At 39.5% G+C, this 16,641-nt stretch overlaps 1 protein-coding gene and 1 long non-coding RNA gene across 4 annotated transcripts; one reads left to right on the top strand and one right to left on the bottom strand.

Annotated features, from left to right (window-relative positions):
* Positions 1 to 8,217: 8,217 nt before the first annotated feature.
* On the bottom strand, positions 8,218 to 10,061 carry LOC147756411 (uncharacterized). 2 transcript variants are annotated; one of them, XR_015323904.1, is made up of 4 exons: positions 9,653 to 10,061; positions 9,082 to 9,195; positions 8,726 to 8,932; positions 8,218 to 8,302 (listed from the first exon to the last, which is right to left on the bottom strand). It is a non-coding gene; the product is annotated as an uncharacterized LOC147756411 (long non-coding RNA). The 2 variants fall into 2 exon arrangements; XR_015323903.1 differs by lacking the exon at positions 8,218 to 8,302 and having other exon boundaries at positions 8,850 to 8,955.
* Positions 8,750 to 16,449, top strand: LOC111246363 (uncharacterized). Of its 2 annotated transcripts, none has more exons than XM_086983870.1 (4): positions 8,750 to 9,021; positions 10,563 to 10,634; positions 11,063 to 11,240; positions 16,340 to 16,449. In XM_086983870.1, the coding sequence occupies exons 1-4, from the start codon at positions 8,864 to 8,866 to the stop codon at positions 16,370 to 16,372; spliced, it is 441 nt and encodes a 146-aa protein (XP_086839996.1). In that variant the 5' UTR covers positions 8,750 to 8,863; the 3' UTR covers positions 16,373 to 16,449. The 2 variants fall into 2 exon arrangements, with proteins under 2 accessions (XP_086839996.1, XP_022651577.1); XM_022795842.2 differs by lacking the exon at positions 16,340 to 16,449 and adding an exon at positions 13,038 to 13,153.
* The last annotated feature ends 192 nt before the right edge of the window (positions 16,450 to 16,641 follow it).

Raw genomic sequence — 16,641 nt, forward strand, 5'->3', positions numbered from 1 at the left:
CAGCCAGCCAGCCAGCCAGCCAGCCAGCCGGCCGTCTGACGGAGTGCCTTCCAGCGATGAACACAGGTGCTTTATAGAAGAAAGCGCGCGATATTGAAATGTTAGATTATCTAAAAGAAAACTTCTTCATGCGCACGGATATTCGTAGCCAACCCAGAGGCAATCTCCTAACTTTTGTAACTGCTTTAAGGTAAAGTAAGATAAAAATATGAAAAATTATTAACAATGAAAGACAAATAGGGAGAGAGAGAGAGAGAGGAGAGAGACTTGCTTCCTGCATGGAAGCGTTCATACGTTCGAAGTCAGTAATCAGTATGATAACAAAAAATATAAACATTAGAGAAGCTGTAAATTGTTTGTTAATCTGGACTTAGGAAAACGCCTTGATAGACAAAAGGCAAGGCACATTTGTATGTTCTACTTACTTCAGATAGTAAATTTATGAACTAAATTAAATGGGTCAATTTACGTTTTCTCTATCGTTCTGACACAGAGACTTGGCCAATGCCGTGTCAACGATATCGTGTAGAGACTATATAAAAAGAACCGGATTCGTCACGGGCCACTCGAAGAACGTGCCCTGTGCACTTCGTCTGAGAACTTGAACCTATCATAGTCGCTACGGCAGTGCTCAACTGTACACGAATACTTATGGCTCTCATCTACGATATACAATTTTGGGATTCGAAGCGGTACGAGCCCGTGTAGAAGAAGAAGAAGCCATAAGTATCGGAAAATACCACGCCGTTGTAAAATAGCGCTATTTTCTAATACGAGATGCCAATTTTTAGCGTTTTGAACCTGTAAGTGATTGTTTTTTTTAGAAATATATCTTTTTGCAAATTTTAGGAATCGACAGCAGGTGTCAGCAAATTCTATGGACTTAATGATCTTTTTAAATCTCTTGGCGGTAGTAATTTTCAAAGTTACACAAATGCAGCGGGCGCGATATATCTAGAGCGCGACAAATCAACTTTAGTAATTGTACACATGGAGATGCCGAGAGTGTATTTCCGTGACCTTCAGATGCCCTACAACACGTTTACGCAGAAATAAATAACGTTTTCTTAGACAAGAAGAGCGATATGGCACGCTAACACTTTACAATTCCCTAAGTAATCAGCCAGCTTGCATTTTCAACAATTTACTATGGATTATTCGAGAAATTTAAGAAAATCATCCGCCTCGAACTTCAAATGTTCCAAATAAAATTAACCGCAATTTTACATCAACTTGCTTCAACATGAGGCATCGATAGAACTGCTGCTTCATCTAAAATATAGCCAGTAACCAATTAACGACACCATTGATCCGCTCGAGCGGTCTCTGGAGTCCTTGCAAAAGCGACGATACTGTACACGACAAAAGATCCTGCCGGCGTTCCTCTCGATACATCCTTCGTCCAGCAAACATTGTAATATCTTAGTGTTCTTAGTATTACTATAGTAACTATCATCAGTGTTGTTATCACTATCTGTAAATTATGGTCCGTGACTATGAGCCTTGAGCTGTCGTCAGCTACGGCCTTATCACGATGCGGCGGGCGTAACTCTTATTGCCATGTTTATTCACTCGTTGGCCGATTCATTGCGACAACGCCTCCCAATACAGGATCAAATGTTCACATAGCATCGTTATGTGCATGGTACGACATATACAAACAAACACACAGACTATCAAAATATGCTGCGATCATATCACGTAATAAAAACAATAATAACAACTCCAGCTGCCGTCAAACGACGAGACCTTAAGGGAAGAAGTAAAATCACGCTGAAACTACGGCTATATTGTCTCAAATAGGATTATAACGAATATATTATTACTATTATCTGTTTTTCGCCGCTCTTTCCCATCATTTTGTGCCGTGGCATGACGGTCTGCCGTATCATTGTGTTACATCTTGGTAAAGACAGGTGCTGCTGTTAGGGGTGTTAACGGTATAGCAGAAGTAAAAAGTGACTGGTATATATTTGTTGAAGTAGAAGGTGCAACGCAAGAGTGAAGGCGACGAAGATAAACAAAAATTTATAACAATTATTTAGTGGTGATTTTTAGGGCGGTTGTGACAAGACTAAGATTCTTGTTAGTGCCGCTATCGCTGATATTTGAGTCAACGTAGCGTTATATAGACTTATTACTGCTAAGGCGGAGCAGGAGGTAAAAAAAAAAAAGGAAGCGGATTTGAGAGTACGTCGCAATAGCTCGGAGAAACAGCTCATGACCATATTTACTTGTTAGTATTCTTTGACTATGCGCTACGCTTACTATTATATGATCATTGCAAAGTAAACAGTTTCATTAGTTTGTATTTACCCATACAAACCATGACACCGTTATAAGTAATAGACTAACTTCATATCGTGTACGTTTTGTATCCGCTTACATACTGAACTAGAAGCTTGCTAACACGAACATCAAGTGGTACATCTCTAAAACAAGATAAAACTAACAAGTCAGCTTTGCAGAGTATCAATTAATAATCTTTTGGTAAAAATACACGTCGATCGCTTTTTAATATTTACCCTGTGTATGGCAATTAAAGAGACATAAGTTGCTATATAATAAAGAACTTCGTCTTAAATCATCAAATGCGTATGCCGGAAGAAATGCCGTTTATCACTAATCACCTCAATTAAAAATGAGCCTCAGGCTGTGGAAATAACTGAACTGTACAACTCTCGTAGCACGAGCTTAGTGCCACCTTTTGTCGGTTTAATCATTGCCATATTAGGCTATAGGAGGTATATACTTCTAGAATAGAATAGGTCTACGTGGGTGTACCTGTAAACGGTGTGGAGAAATGTATTTATCTCCAAACGTATAGGCCCTTGTATAATACTAAGTAGGCCCCTCTGTATACTTGTTTCGCCCGCATGATTGTAGGGTTGTTTGGGCGTGGTGAGCTTAGTAGATTTTAAACGGCAATTATAATAAGTAGCTGAATATTTATAATCTGATTTCTAGAGTATACCCATTTTGGCTCTTATGTTCACGATGTGTTTCGCGAGGCATAACAACATCATCACAACCAAAATTGTTCCGAAGCGCGTCAGTCGAAGAAATTGAGATAATTAATAGATTCTGTTCTTGAGCGGAGTCATGCAGGATCAGTTCTCAGCCCAACCCAGTGAAGCTTTACGGAACTCTCCAGCCCCAGTTTTACTTAATATATCCGCAAGTTAGAAGGCGATTAAACTACACGTTCCAATATTACAGCTGCATTTTATTACTAAATATATAAATACAAACAATATTTAATGTTTAACTGGACAACATGAATCAGCCGTTCATATAACGACGCAACTTAAACCTCTACGGAACTTGAGCTTATGTTAGCGATGAAATATTTGTTTTCAGACAGCAATAGAAAGCTCTGTTAGTTGAACACGTTCGTAGACAGCAAGAGTATTGGCCATCATCTCATAATATAATTAGGACAATTTGTGAATAGAGGTACGAGTATATCATAGGTCGCTGCCATCAAATACGTATTTTAGGAATGTACTCCAAGTATAAAAGGTCGATTAGGCAAATAGGTCGAGCGACAGGTTACAACAAAATCGGGTAACAGATGCGTAAGATTTAAAACATATTAAGAACCTTGTTTTTTCTTTTTTTTTTTTTTTTTTCGACTAATTCGTCACACTTTTTGAAAGGGTAGTGCAGGACGCCAAGGACGATCGTTTAGACCCTCTGGTAGAATTCGGTATATCACAAGAGAACAACAATAAAAAGCTGATAACATGTAAATAGATTCTCGTATTCAACACGTTTAGCATGCTTATGTTCTTGAGCAGTACGAAGAGACCATGAAAAGTAAATGCCCTCCTCAGATATAAAGCTTCAGAGGGCAGTGCGATACAAGTCTGGATCTTTTTTGATTTCTCAGAAGTTCAACGAGAGCGTTCTTCAAGATAGTGAAAAACGTTGAGTTTGAACTCACGGCTAACATTTGTAACTGCATTTTCTTCCGGCTAATACTTACAAGTAATCTGCTGTTCTAGAATTAGAGGCACAACAATATTATTAATGGCTATATCTGTTTTGTTAAACGCAGAACACACGTATACGATCCGATGTGTCTACATATTTAAATGTTCAGGTAGTAAAAACGTTCCCAGGCTCTAGACATCGTACGTCGCTCGCGATGAATATAAAAACTGCAAACAACAGGAATGCTAAGGATTATTGCTTCTTCGCCAAATATTAGATTACGAATTTAGGACAGATATGTAGCTAAAGCACATACGTTCCCTATCGAAATACTAGACTTTTTCTATTATCTTGTTTCCACCTAGTTAGTCATATACTATAAACTTTTACTGCTCTGCTTAAGTTTCTTCCTTACGAGCGTGAACAGAGTGTGAACAGAGTGACAACAGCAGCAGCAGCAGCAAAGGCAAAAAAAAATCGTACTATCGAACGTAAACGCGATTGTGCATAAAACAAAAGATGGCACTAAGGCGTGATTTGTAGCTTAATCAGCTTCAATTCTATTAATATATTTGTTCAACATAATTAATAGGCAAGCGGATCTACTAAACGACTTGATTACACAGTATTGGCAGCGTCGTTTAAAAAAAAAAAGTCGCAAAGGCGAGGTAAATACGGCGGCATTTCGCACCTTCGCCTTCGTTCAGCTCTTCGTCTACTTGTTACCGTTATCTTCAAAACACAGTCAACGAGCATCGAGCCCTGAGCTCTCGCAATGGGTGGCAAGCAGGCAATAGCAAAAAATATTGTCAGCAAAAGATACCAGCTGGTCAGCGGCATGGCTATAGTAACGGTTCCTGCTGCTCATCGCTGCTTCCGCAACACGACATTCATCGAGGGGGGATTCGGCTTTCGTTCGGATGTCTTTTTTCGCACAGTCGAACAGTTCGAACTTCACTCGATCGTCAGCGTAGAACATTTGTTTCGGTAGCCCCCATCGCGGCGCCCTGACCAGCACCGCTGTTACGGCCGCCGCCTCTGCTGCCACAATCACTTGTAACAGTAACCATAACATTCGGACTTTTTGACATCAACGGTAACAGTGGACACCGATAAGGCTCGCACGCGTCCGCAGGAGAATAATAATGATAATCGGACATCAAATTAGACGACGACGACGACAACAACAACAACAACAGGTATGACGCCGATCGTGACAACGCCGTCGGTCGATGTTGCTAGGTAATGATGTTGGAGACGCCAACCGCGGCGGCCGCCGTGGCGTTTAGCAGGTTACGCTACCGAAGAAGGCAGCGGCAGTAACAGTTCTGCCTAACATTAGTAGCAACATGAAACGCAAGCGGGAGGAAGACCGACTGAAACGAAGCGAGCCCGAGCTATAACAAGCGCGCGGCTGCGGAGCGTCTGCCTGTTGGGTCTTGCCCACGACTTACCGGATCAGCCGTTTTATTTGTCCATCCAGCGCTCTTGAACCAGTGCCGGAGCTACGTGATCTTCCAGTTTACACCAGATAGCGAACACGACGAATCAGCGTCGGCTATATAATCGAATATACAACAACGCTTACGACAAAAACCAAGAAAAGTTGTGCTACATTTTCGCGGCCGATTTGGACGGCGGCGAAGATTATGACAAACTACAAAAAAGCCGACAAACATGGGTGAGAGGAGGAGATCCGATATACAGTCTACACAAATGCACACAGGCAAATGGACAGATATGCACGTAAAAATACCATCACCCCCGCCCTCTTTCCGACAGCGAAGTAGCCACAATGAAATACAGCCGAGCTGGAAAAAAGAGGTAACTTAGATTGGGCAGGTGCCTATGAAATGTCGGTTACACGCAATTGTACATTAAGGCTATAATTTGTACATGAGGAATTCAGCTTAATATTGCTAGCGAAAGCCCTGCTATATGAACTATTATTACTACAGCTACCGTTGCTGCTAAAACAACAAACGATATGCGCCACGTGGGCACATCGTCGTTATTTGTGACAGTTGACCGAAGTCTCGGGGAGTAGGGGCGCAACCGGGGCTAACGTTAGAGGAAGAATGAATGACGAAGAGACAGTAAAATAACGGCCCTTATTACGCGTGTTTTTAGAAAAACAAAATTCAATTTAGATGCCTCGCGCCGAGGATATCAATGACACCAACAGCACTCGTGATCATGTTGATGAATCGTGCTTTAGCAGGCTGCCAAGCAAATACGAAAAGCGACAGGTATAAAAGTATGGCAACCATTTATTAAGCAAATTATAATGACCACGATCAGCGGCATAAGTACATCATGACCATTGAGCAATCAGTAGCTCAATGGTAAACATTACAAATAATGGATGGTAAAGTACTTAGCTCTTGGAACAAAGCGCAACTTGTTATATATGAACGATGCCGCACTATAAGACAAAAATAAGAAAAACGTATTTCTACATGGATTAGCGTCCATTTTAAGTGATCGCTCTATATCTTTTGGATAAAATGATGAAACACTATATGCACATATAATCGCATCAGCGGCCCATTATGACGTCTTAACATAATAGGATTGTTACTTTCCTCCATCCTCTGTAACTGGCTTTTATTTGATGATCAGCGAAAATTAGGTTTTGTGATGTTCCACTCGCCCGATTTACTCAAATAAACTGAGCCAGCTGCAACGTCAATTAGGATTAATAACATGAACGAACGACAGAGCCAGCTTCCATGGAGGTAGTGAAATTAAAACTTTAGGACAATAAAATCTCCTACATATACTTCGCGGTAAATATCCCTGTACACCCAAATATAACGCATTTTTAGCTCGCGTTGTCGTTGTTGTCTCGTTCCTGTCTCAAGCCCGCTGGATAGCGGCGTGTTGTAGCGAGGATCGATTGTCCTTTTTGGTCGTCCGCCACAGCTCGTTGGCAATTCAAAATCTGCTAGAAAACTGCCTCCGCAAAGAAAGTTAGAAAACTCCGGCGGCCTGTAGCTTCCAGGCTTACTTTCGGGAAGTTGTCGTCATCGCCATGTGAAGATCATTGCGTTTTCGTTGGTTAATCGTGGGGCTATCCCTTGGACTGGCGCGTGTCTGCTGAAGGACGATAAAGTGCTGATATATCGTTTTGGGACATATAAGGAATATAATAGTTCTTGTCACAGGCCAATGAGTTACAGGAAATGAGCCAATAGAAACTAGACCCTTATCACATTGGTGTTGTTGCAATTAATAGTAAAATCGGCCGCAATGAACGCAACATTGTCGGAATCAATCATCAGTCGTGCGTCTAGTAACGATCGTTTAAGTTAAAATATGTAATCATATGTCTATATGTGTTTGCTAAGCTTGGCCAGCAACAAACATGTACAGGTCATTGTCATATGTTGGTATAAAAAAAAATGAGATAATATTAATCATTTTCGCAATCACCACCCTATATCTATGTAGATTTTAATGTTGGCCAGTGAACCCGTTTATACGTTCGTCTAATGAAAAGAGAGAGCTGCTAGCGTTTATTTTCAATTATATTGAAATCACTACCGATGTCTGTTCATTTCAGACAGTTTAAAAAGACGTTCCTTTAACTATCGCTCGTTTGCAAGAATAGGAACTTGTGCAGATTGTGGCGATAATTAAAAATCTTCATTGTTATCGCGGTGGACGAAGTAAAATTTAGATTGTTCCTTTGTTTCTGAGTTCTTTAATATCCATTTGCAAAACGACTCATAAGCCTTATCCACAGTAACCGTCTAAATACATCATTGTGACCGAAGTTTTGATAGACCTCTAATTTTTGATAGAGACAATTAGTATATAAACGTGTGATATACGAAATTTTATTGATAGCTTTATACAGACGTACGGCTTCGAACATCTTGAGTCATTGAACGATGCCGCAGGCATTCATTCTCAAGCAAAGGAAAATGGTTGAAAAAAAAGTTGAGCAATCAATGCCTATTGGTACCTAAAAAATGTTTTTTTTTTTCTACATAATGTAACCGCGCTGATACGACCAGTACATCGCTGCGCCCTATATATAATTGACCGTTGCACCAGGATAGGTGAAATATAGGTGTCTTAGTCTAGTTTACTGTACTCGTGTATTGGCATTCTTATAAGCAAAATAAAGAGAGCGTAGACAATAGAAAGCCACTGAAAACTAGACGCCTTCATTAGAAAGCTTTAGTTCAGATGTAGTTAGTTATGTAAATAAACATATAAAAGCTAAATAATATTTACTACATATTATATTCAATATAAATACAGCACATAATACTTGACAATTCAGTTCCCAGCCGATTTTAGCCAAAATCAAATGGCGCGCTGTTATGGGACGAACGTTTCGACGAGAAAGAAGCGCCTAGAATATAAGTAGTTAGAACACGACAAGAAGAGGGAATACGATAATAAATATATTATTAAATAGGTTATATAAGGTGAAATAGAATAATTTGTACGCGATTTTATTAAACGGATTATAGGAAACTAGATCAGTAACGATTGGTCCTGTCACAGTAAATCCGCATGAAACCTCGTGCGTTCCGAAACTTCAGTAAATATTTGTCATCCGTGAGGCCGATAAAAGTGGACTATAGCCCGGTGTTGCGGGACTGCTTTTCGATTATTGGCTCAGTAAACCAAATAGCTTTTAACTGACTAATTACGCTAGCAAAATTGCCCATTCTACCTATTTACTATTTTAGAGCGTCTTCTGCTAAGTTATCAGCCGGATTAAAAAAATGTGTTATAAATGTCTCTTCCAAAAATAAATTACTCTAGTCACCTTTTGAGTCACGGCTATCTGCATTTCTCGTTGGTAAACCGAGTGTCACGCTTGACAGATCCGCTAGATCGTATTGCCAAATTCCACATTGATGCTCACGACCCGCTTTGTTGACTCGTGACTCCTTCGACGTCGCTGATGACGATGATTGTTGTGGTAATGAAAAACTTGTCGCCACTTCCTCTTGTTACCTTACAGGAGGTCCGTCTGAAGCAGAACAGCATTGACACCTGGTCGGAGTTAGAAATGACGTCTTACACAATTATGCCTTTTTCTGTTCTCGGCTACTTCATAACGTAAGTTGTTGATACGTATCACACACAATACTGACAGATTTTATAAATATATGAACGCACCGTAACCTCGCTTCAGAACGAACATATTGAGCGTGGTAAAAACGAGGCCTCTGTTGACGCGTGCCTGAAGTTGACTTTTTCTTGGGATGACCTTAGTTGAAGGATTTTGGCGGTCTGGTGTCCACATGAAAAAGTAATAGTGAATCATATAGTGTGACAGTCGTCCGACACGCATTTTGTCGTTTTCATGGGTTTTTTACAAGCACTTTGGTTCAAAAGGAAAAAATAAATTATTCAGTCGGTGGTGCCCTGTGAATACTATGTACGAAGCTCAACAGGCAATACATGTCAACCCTTAAAACGTACCACAAGAACACAGATCAAATCTTTAACAAGTCACTTCTCTGATATATTTGTTTTACATTTACTGGTAGCAGTTGTTTGTTTCATGGGTCAACCATGAACAGCATCAATATCTAGCAAGAAATTTCATGTGATAAACAAAGAACAAAGCAAAACCCTTAGGATTACTCAGAGTGCCAGTCTCGTATACCTGTAATGTCAACCAAAAAAAAAAAATTAATTAAACGCATGAAAAAAATCTGTTTTTCTTTCAATCAACCGAGCTCACCTGTTGCTGATCTGCCAAATGTTTGCTGATCTTTGAGTATCATCGAGTAAATGCGCCACTTGAGTAGATTTGAAATCTGTACCCACTCAAGTGCATATGCCCTTTAACGTGCATAGAATTATGTAGTAGCTGCGTGCTAGCTGCACTTACGACTATGAGATCTGCTACTTTCGTTTTCCATTAAGATATAGCTGCCATGCACGTGGTGGAACCTAGATTTATGACGGCAGACGCCCTCGTGTGGGGCTTGTTGACTTTAGTAGCTCAAGGGTCCAAGCAGCGCACGACGTATATCTTGCTCTGTTACCTTCCATGTTTAGGAGTACCCGATCAATTTTTGCTAGCTCTGAAAAATAATATAGGGTACTCTAATAAAGACGTCATCTTACTACGTAGAAAATTGCTGCTGAGGATATGTTATTGTTCTGCTATTTTTGCAAATTTAGCCGACCGCTGGCGTTTTACCGTTCAAATGAGGTGACTTTTCGCTATACCTACCAACAGTTGCATCAAATGCCACAATAATTAGCGTATTAATTATCACTATTATTTTGAAAATAGACATACTGGTTGCCATTATGTTACTGTGCCGTACTACTTAGGGGCTGTCTTTGGTTTCGTCGTTCAGGTATCTCTGTCTGCATATACTACTACAGACATTAATGAAGTCTTTTATTTCGCTATTCTACTCTTAGCCGGTTTAGCCGTCTTACGGTTTAGCCGTCGCAACGCTAAGTACTCGACCCACAGCGATGGGATTCATATAGCACCACTTGGGTTATATGAAAAATTATATATACCCCATCCTCTCTAGCTGTGCATATTAATAAATATCATAGGGATAAATCGGTACCAGGGATATATATTGACTCGGGCGAAGGTCAATCATTCAAGAAAAATGAAATTGCAGGGTCATGGTGATAATCGTAGATACCTCCTACTCCCCCCTTCCATCTCATCGGTTTGCAAGGTATAACTGCAGGTAAGTGGCTGATCTCACTCTAACTTTCCTATATCCGTATTGATTTAATTTACCTAACGGTTTCTAGGACCTAAAAATAGCCCATACGCCACGATTAGATTGTCAGACACGATCCGATAATTTGGCCATCCAACCATACATCCGATTATAATACTGAGGTATTGTATGTCTCGCTTGTAATGCTCTGCGCATGGCTGTAAAGAAATTGTTTTTTTTGTCCTTATTTGTCAACGGCAAATATAGGCATGTATGGGAGGATTTGGTTCATCGACGTTCACGTATCGGTATGCCTGCAGGTGGAGCGCCAAACGAGGGGTATATGAAAAATGATTTTGTCTTCAAAGATTGTAACAAGTCATGCTTTCGAATCTACATAAAGTTTTCTTATTTGATTTCATCGAATTCGTCCTGCATTTGGACAATTGCAGGAACATGAGGTCAAACTTTCAGGTCTGTGCCCCAGGGATGAAATGTATAGAAGGTCTATGCCTTCGGACTATCTATGCTGACATTCCATGTCGAGCGGCACTTTTCGGTGCCGTTAACCTCCAAAGACCGGAGCTTTTTCCAGTAACGGCCTTCCAAATCGATCACAATCAATATCGGGTAAGAAGCATCCACTGTACTTCTTCATATTCTTTGCTCCTGCTTACAGTTTATTTCAGAGTTAATATTAAAACAGGTTTAACTTAAGTAACTAGCAATGATCCTTATTTAGTTGCGCTGTCAGCCTCTCTCTCTCTCTCTCTCTCTCTCTCTCTCTCTCTCTCTCTCTCGTGTGACTATTATCTTATTCATTGGAAAGAGAAAGTAACTCAAGTGCCTAACCTTGAGCTCATTCAAAGTCAGCTCCGAACAGCCAATGAAAAACCTAAAGTTTGATTTTTCGATCGGCTTACGTTGGTGTACTTAGAAATCTAGTTAAAAATATGTCATTATATTCTTAGTTAGAAAAATGTGTTGTACATTTGATTGAGAAAATCATACCCCATTGATGGGCTTCAACTTAGATATAAGGACGTGTGTTCCTACATTTGTATCGCAAGAAGATATTGAATCGTATAGCTAAATCACGGATTATTCTGTACGAACTATTTGAAAACAAATAAGGCAGTGTATTAAGGGTAACAGATCTTCAATCAACCATATAATGTAGTAGCTGAGAATGCTGGACATGGCCTGCAGCTTGTCAAAGTGCAATCTATCAGACGAAAGGACACGATTTGTTGATTTTTTCTGGACACAATTACGCGGTCTGATAAAGCGGATGTTCGTATCGTGATTGATCTACGTCTTTTGCAAGTGTAAAAGTGCTTTTGACCCTTTTACTCTTGAGCTTGCGTTTAAAATACAGCTTTTGTTGCAATGGTCGTTCAGTGCCTTCCTCTTAATTGCCGGTGGCCCGTAGTTTAAGAATCGGTATATAACACAAAATTATTGAAAGTAGATTGATGTGGCCACATTATATCTCGTGTCGGGTTGAAGATAACAAGGTACAAGCGAATGTACGGGTCTGACACCATATTCTTTTAATATAGAAGAAAGCTCGCCACGTGGACAGATATCTTCGATGCCGCTGTTTTCGATAACCGCTAAATCTTACGTTAGAAGATCTTTCACACAGTTAGGATTGTAGTCTATTTATCCTCTAATTGTTTGTATGGGTCTGACGGTGCCCAATTCTTCGATTCCGTGCTGTTTACAAGATGGACAATCTGGAAAGTAGAGTAGAATATGGGCAATTGTAGGTGATTTCGAAACACCGAAGTGATCCATTTGAAGATGATGTAATAATATTACTGTGTTTCATATAATGATGCATATAGAAATTGCACGTTTCTCATGCTACTACGGTTTCGTTTAGGTCGATATTAAGATTTAGATAAAATCAAAGGCGCTTCCTTACATTACACAAAGCAATTCCCTTTTTTCCGTTATTAACAATATTTCTAATTTCTAGTTTAATAAACGCGCTTGCTTTGCCGGGCTGCCTCATTTTTGTTATTCTATAATTGTTCGCCTAATATAAAAACAAGCAGGCCTCTCCTAAAGCGTGCACCGAAACTTAGGTCAGTGATAATGTATTTTATCCGTAAACATTCCATTCTACCTTTACCTTGAACCCACTTAAAAATACAATACATAACTCAGGCCAAGGTAACATACTAAAAATACCGTAAAATGTAGTTTGCGAATTTTTTCGTATTCGTAGAATGTTTTTTTCTTTCGTAGAATTTTATACACGAAATATGTTAGGAACATCGTGACAGTCTACAATCCTCAATGATCTTGTCACAAGACACACACAAAGCCTTTCCCTCTAAACCACAATAAATCTCTGTCATGCTTTTACTTCACACATTCATACGTTCGTAGCAAAATTTATTATGACTTTATTTTCAGGAGACAGATGAGCTGTTGTGCGTGTACTGCGTGGACAACTTAGAACCTAAAAACACTGCTATGCTGCCCTGTGGCCAGTTTGATTGGTCATCAAACGCAATAAATTAATGATTAATTTATTTAATGTTTGCTATCATCATGGCTATTTGTTGGATTTGACTTTTGAGATTATCCAGCATCAGTGCTATCAGCTACAACCTGATTTTCGCTTTTTAATGTCCGGCTTTAGTAACAATAGATAAGCACGAATAGATATACAAGATGATTATATTTCGCCAACATCTATAACTACAATATGGTGCTTGCGTACACGAAAAAGACTGGAATGAAGTACTGAGTTAATCAACAAAAAAAAAACAGGTGATAGAAATAATGGGTCCGACTTCGCGGGCGGTTTACACCGATACCTCTCTAAGCGTTCGAAGATACACTTAACAAATGATAATTGCAAATGTTAAATAACGTACAGATCAGTCGGTCGGCTGACAGACACTTTTACTATTGTTATTGTTGCCGGACTTAGTGGCTGCCACCATTCTAATTGTGCCGTATCAACGTACTATACAGCATCGCCCCAAAGCCAAGCGTTCTTGAACGTGTTCAAAGATGGACTGAACTTTATCCGACATTAGTTTTTCATTTCTTCACACCTGATTTACAACGAGTTTATACCTATTTAATGTGCCTACAGGTTTTAAACGAGACTTGGTTACAGTTGTTTACTGCTTTACCGCCATTGTCCTATCTCAACTATATTTCTCATCGCAGCTTTTCTATGACCCTGTCTCAAAAAAACCTACAGAGTTAGTCAGGTCAACCCGTCACTTTGTTCCGTCGTCCTATTACCCCGTTTCAGCATTTGGATGACATTGCTTCAGCGGCTTTGTTACTTTGCCGCGCTTGTCCATTTCGAATTTTTCCACTCGTCATCTACTCATTTGGTTATTCTGTAGCAGACGCTCTATTCTTCTGTGTCAATTAATCTTTACGTCAATTTGGACAACTGAGTCACCATTGTATCACCGTTGGCTTTCCTGTTATTTCAAAATAAAACTTTACTTATAATGCAGTAAGCCGCTCGAGAAACCCAAAAAAAAACAAGGAAGTGGAAAAAAATGTATACCTTTAGAAACTTAGAAGCGTTTTATGAAGAAAAGAATCATATTTAACTCGATGGCAGAACATAACAAAGTTTCGGATTTTGTAACCATTGCGTAGAGCTTAAGCAATTAGGTATTTGAATATTTCTCTAGGTTCTAGTTTTCGTTAAAGTAACAGCCTGTAAGGCCGTTTAAGGCCACAGAAAATACTCCTTGCATAAGAGGTACTAAAAGTGGCTGCGACACTCAGAGCGCGATCAACATTGAAAATAACTAAGACGTCATAAAGTAACCACAGTCAAATTCCAACTTTTTGTTGTTCAGCATAATAATGGTCTAAAGGTCACTGACGATTAGCTGAGCCCTAGCAACGGGCCTGTTGCCTTTGTTTTTGCTGAAAGGTCGTCTTACAAATTTATGTAATAGCAAGACACGATCCACTGCCAATAACCCGATTCAAAGACGCGTTACCTATATACTTCTTTCTTGCGCACTGAGACACCGACTAAGACGACCTAATGTGTTTTTTTCTGCATATGAGGGAGCAGGTATTGCCACACAGCCAGAAATATGCATACATCAACCATCAAAACCCTAATGTTGGAAATCAGTACTCGTTACCAATTTAACAGTTTATATTAAAAATAACCAATCCATATACCTTGCCAAGTTAATGTAACTTTATATTTGCAATCTCGGACATATTATGGACCCTGTTGACGATTCTGCATGTCGTCACATTTTCTTCGTTTAGGAACATTGTGCTGACGCGCACTAGTTTTAACTGGCTGGGATATACTATGGCGTTGCAACATCCAAGTTCACAGGTGTTACATAGTAAACAAGGAATGGCTGAATCAAAGATTTGTGCAGTGAACTAGCGCCTTTGTTAGCAATTTTTTAATCTACCAATCACTTTCTATTCAGTTCACAGTCAACTTTCTTCGCTTTCATGAACGAGCCATTGTAAAGTACTGTACTATGCGCCACATTGTCATTACTCAGAAATCAGAATCGTTTAAAAAACCAGGTAACAAAGTTTATATTTTTTACTTTCATCATTATTATTAAATTAATGAAATTACGCGTACCTATATACAACGAATTGTTTTAAATAAATTAATCCTTATTCTTATAGACCCTCTTTTACCACACCACCCTTACACATGTACAAGATTGTGATACATCAGACCTGTATTACATACAACAAAGTTGTACGATCCCCTAAACTCGTTCGCGTTTTTTATATTCGGTAGGTCATCCAATCCAAGTCGATTTTCTCTGCGCATCAGTCGCCTAGCTTCAGCTTCGATTCTCCAACTCAGGAGTGGCTTTTAGTCGTTTTATAGGATTACGACTTCCATATTTCCCGCGCTTTTCATTCGGAACATTTCAAATCAGATGAAAAAAATATGTACTTCAAAACTGCGACATGCATCCAAGGCACCAGATTTTTTCCTCGGTCTTTCTCCATGAGCTCATTTTAATCGAGCGTTAAGCAGGCCGTAATAAATGTCACGTACAACATTTTGATCTGGTGTTAGCGGACTTGTAACAGCTCATGAGATGCCATGTATGGAGGAATAGGTGCGTCTTCTACACTTCCCTTTCTACACTCCGCATCAGTACAAGATTTGCTGTTTTCTCCACACGAATAGAGAACGATTCGATAAGTGTACTGTTTTTCAATAACATCTAGTGTTCATTAATTGCTCAACTTTTCACGCAAGACCTGTATCTGACAGTTTGTACTCTCCATTTCTGAAAGCCACGATAACTTCTTAAAGCTTTGTAATATTCGACCAGCGTATTTTATAAGTTCAAGTTTTCGAGGCCATTTTGTATGCTATCTAGTGAAACTAGACAACTTACAACTTACAAACAAGGCAAAAAAAATTCAGTCGAAGTTATACAGATAGTGTTTGCTTTGCTCAGAAAACCTAACAGTATTGAAAATAGCACACTTCAGAGAAGCGGTCTTTTTCGGTTTCTGTTCTGGGGGTACAGGCAGATCTAGGAACATATGGACTGTCGAACTTCCTTTTGGTTTAGCATCTTACCTCTTTTGAAATCGAATCAATATTTGAAACATGCTTAGTTGCGAGTTCCTTAGTGAAATTTTATGGCGCAAATGCCTCAAGCAAGCGCTGAAATCAAGAGCAGACACAATGGTTATTCTGCTACTGAGTTCATTTTTTATAGAGAAGCGATCACGAATGGATAAAGCAGGAATAATTGGCGTGACGGGAAACATCAGATCATTGGAGCGGGCTTTAGCAAGGAGTCGGACACGCCGTAGCGGTACTCCGATCCGAAGAACGAAGAAATCTTGTTGTATATAAACCTGAACATGTACGTTTTGCGTTTGTTTGAAAAATGAGCACAGCTCTTGCATAACTATCATGACTTTGCTTAGAACATTATTTACTAACTCTGAAATAGTTGCTTTTGAGTACTGCTAAGACGCGCGTAGTTCCCAATTCAAGCAAGTGTTCCGCCTTCTA

The sequence above is a fragment of the Varroa destructor genome, unplaced genomic scaffold, assembly GCF_002443255.2.
Source record: "Varroa destructor unplaced genomic scaffold, Vdes_3.0 BEIS01000003.1, whole genome shotgun sequence".
Lineage (NCBI taxonomy): Eukaryota > Metazoa > Arthropoda > Arachnida > Mesostigmata > Varroidae > Varroa > Varroa destructor.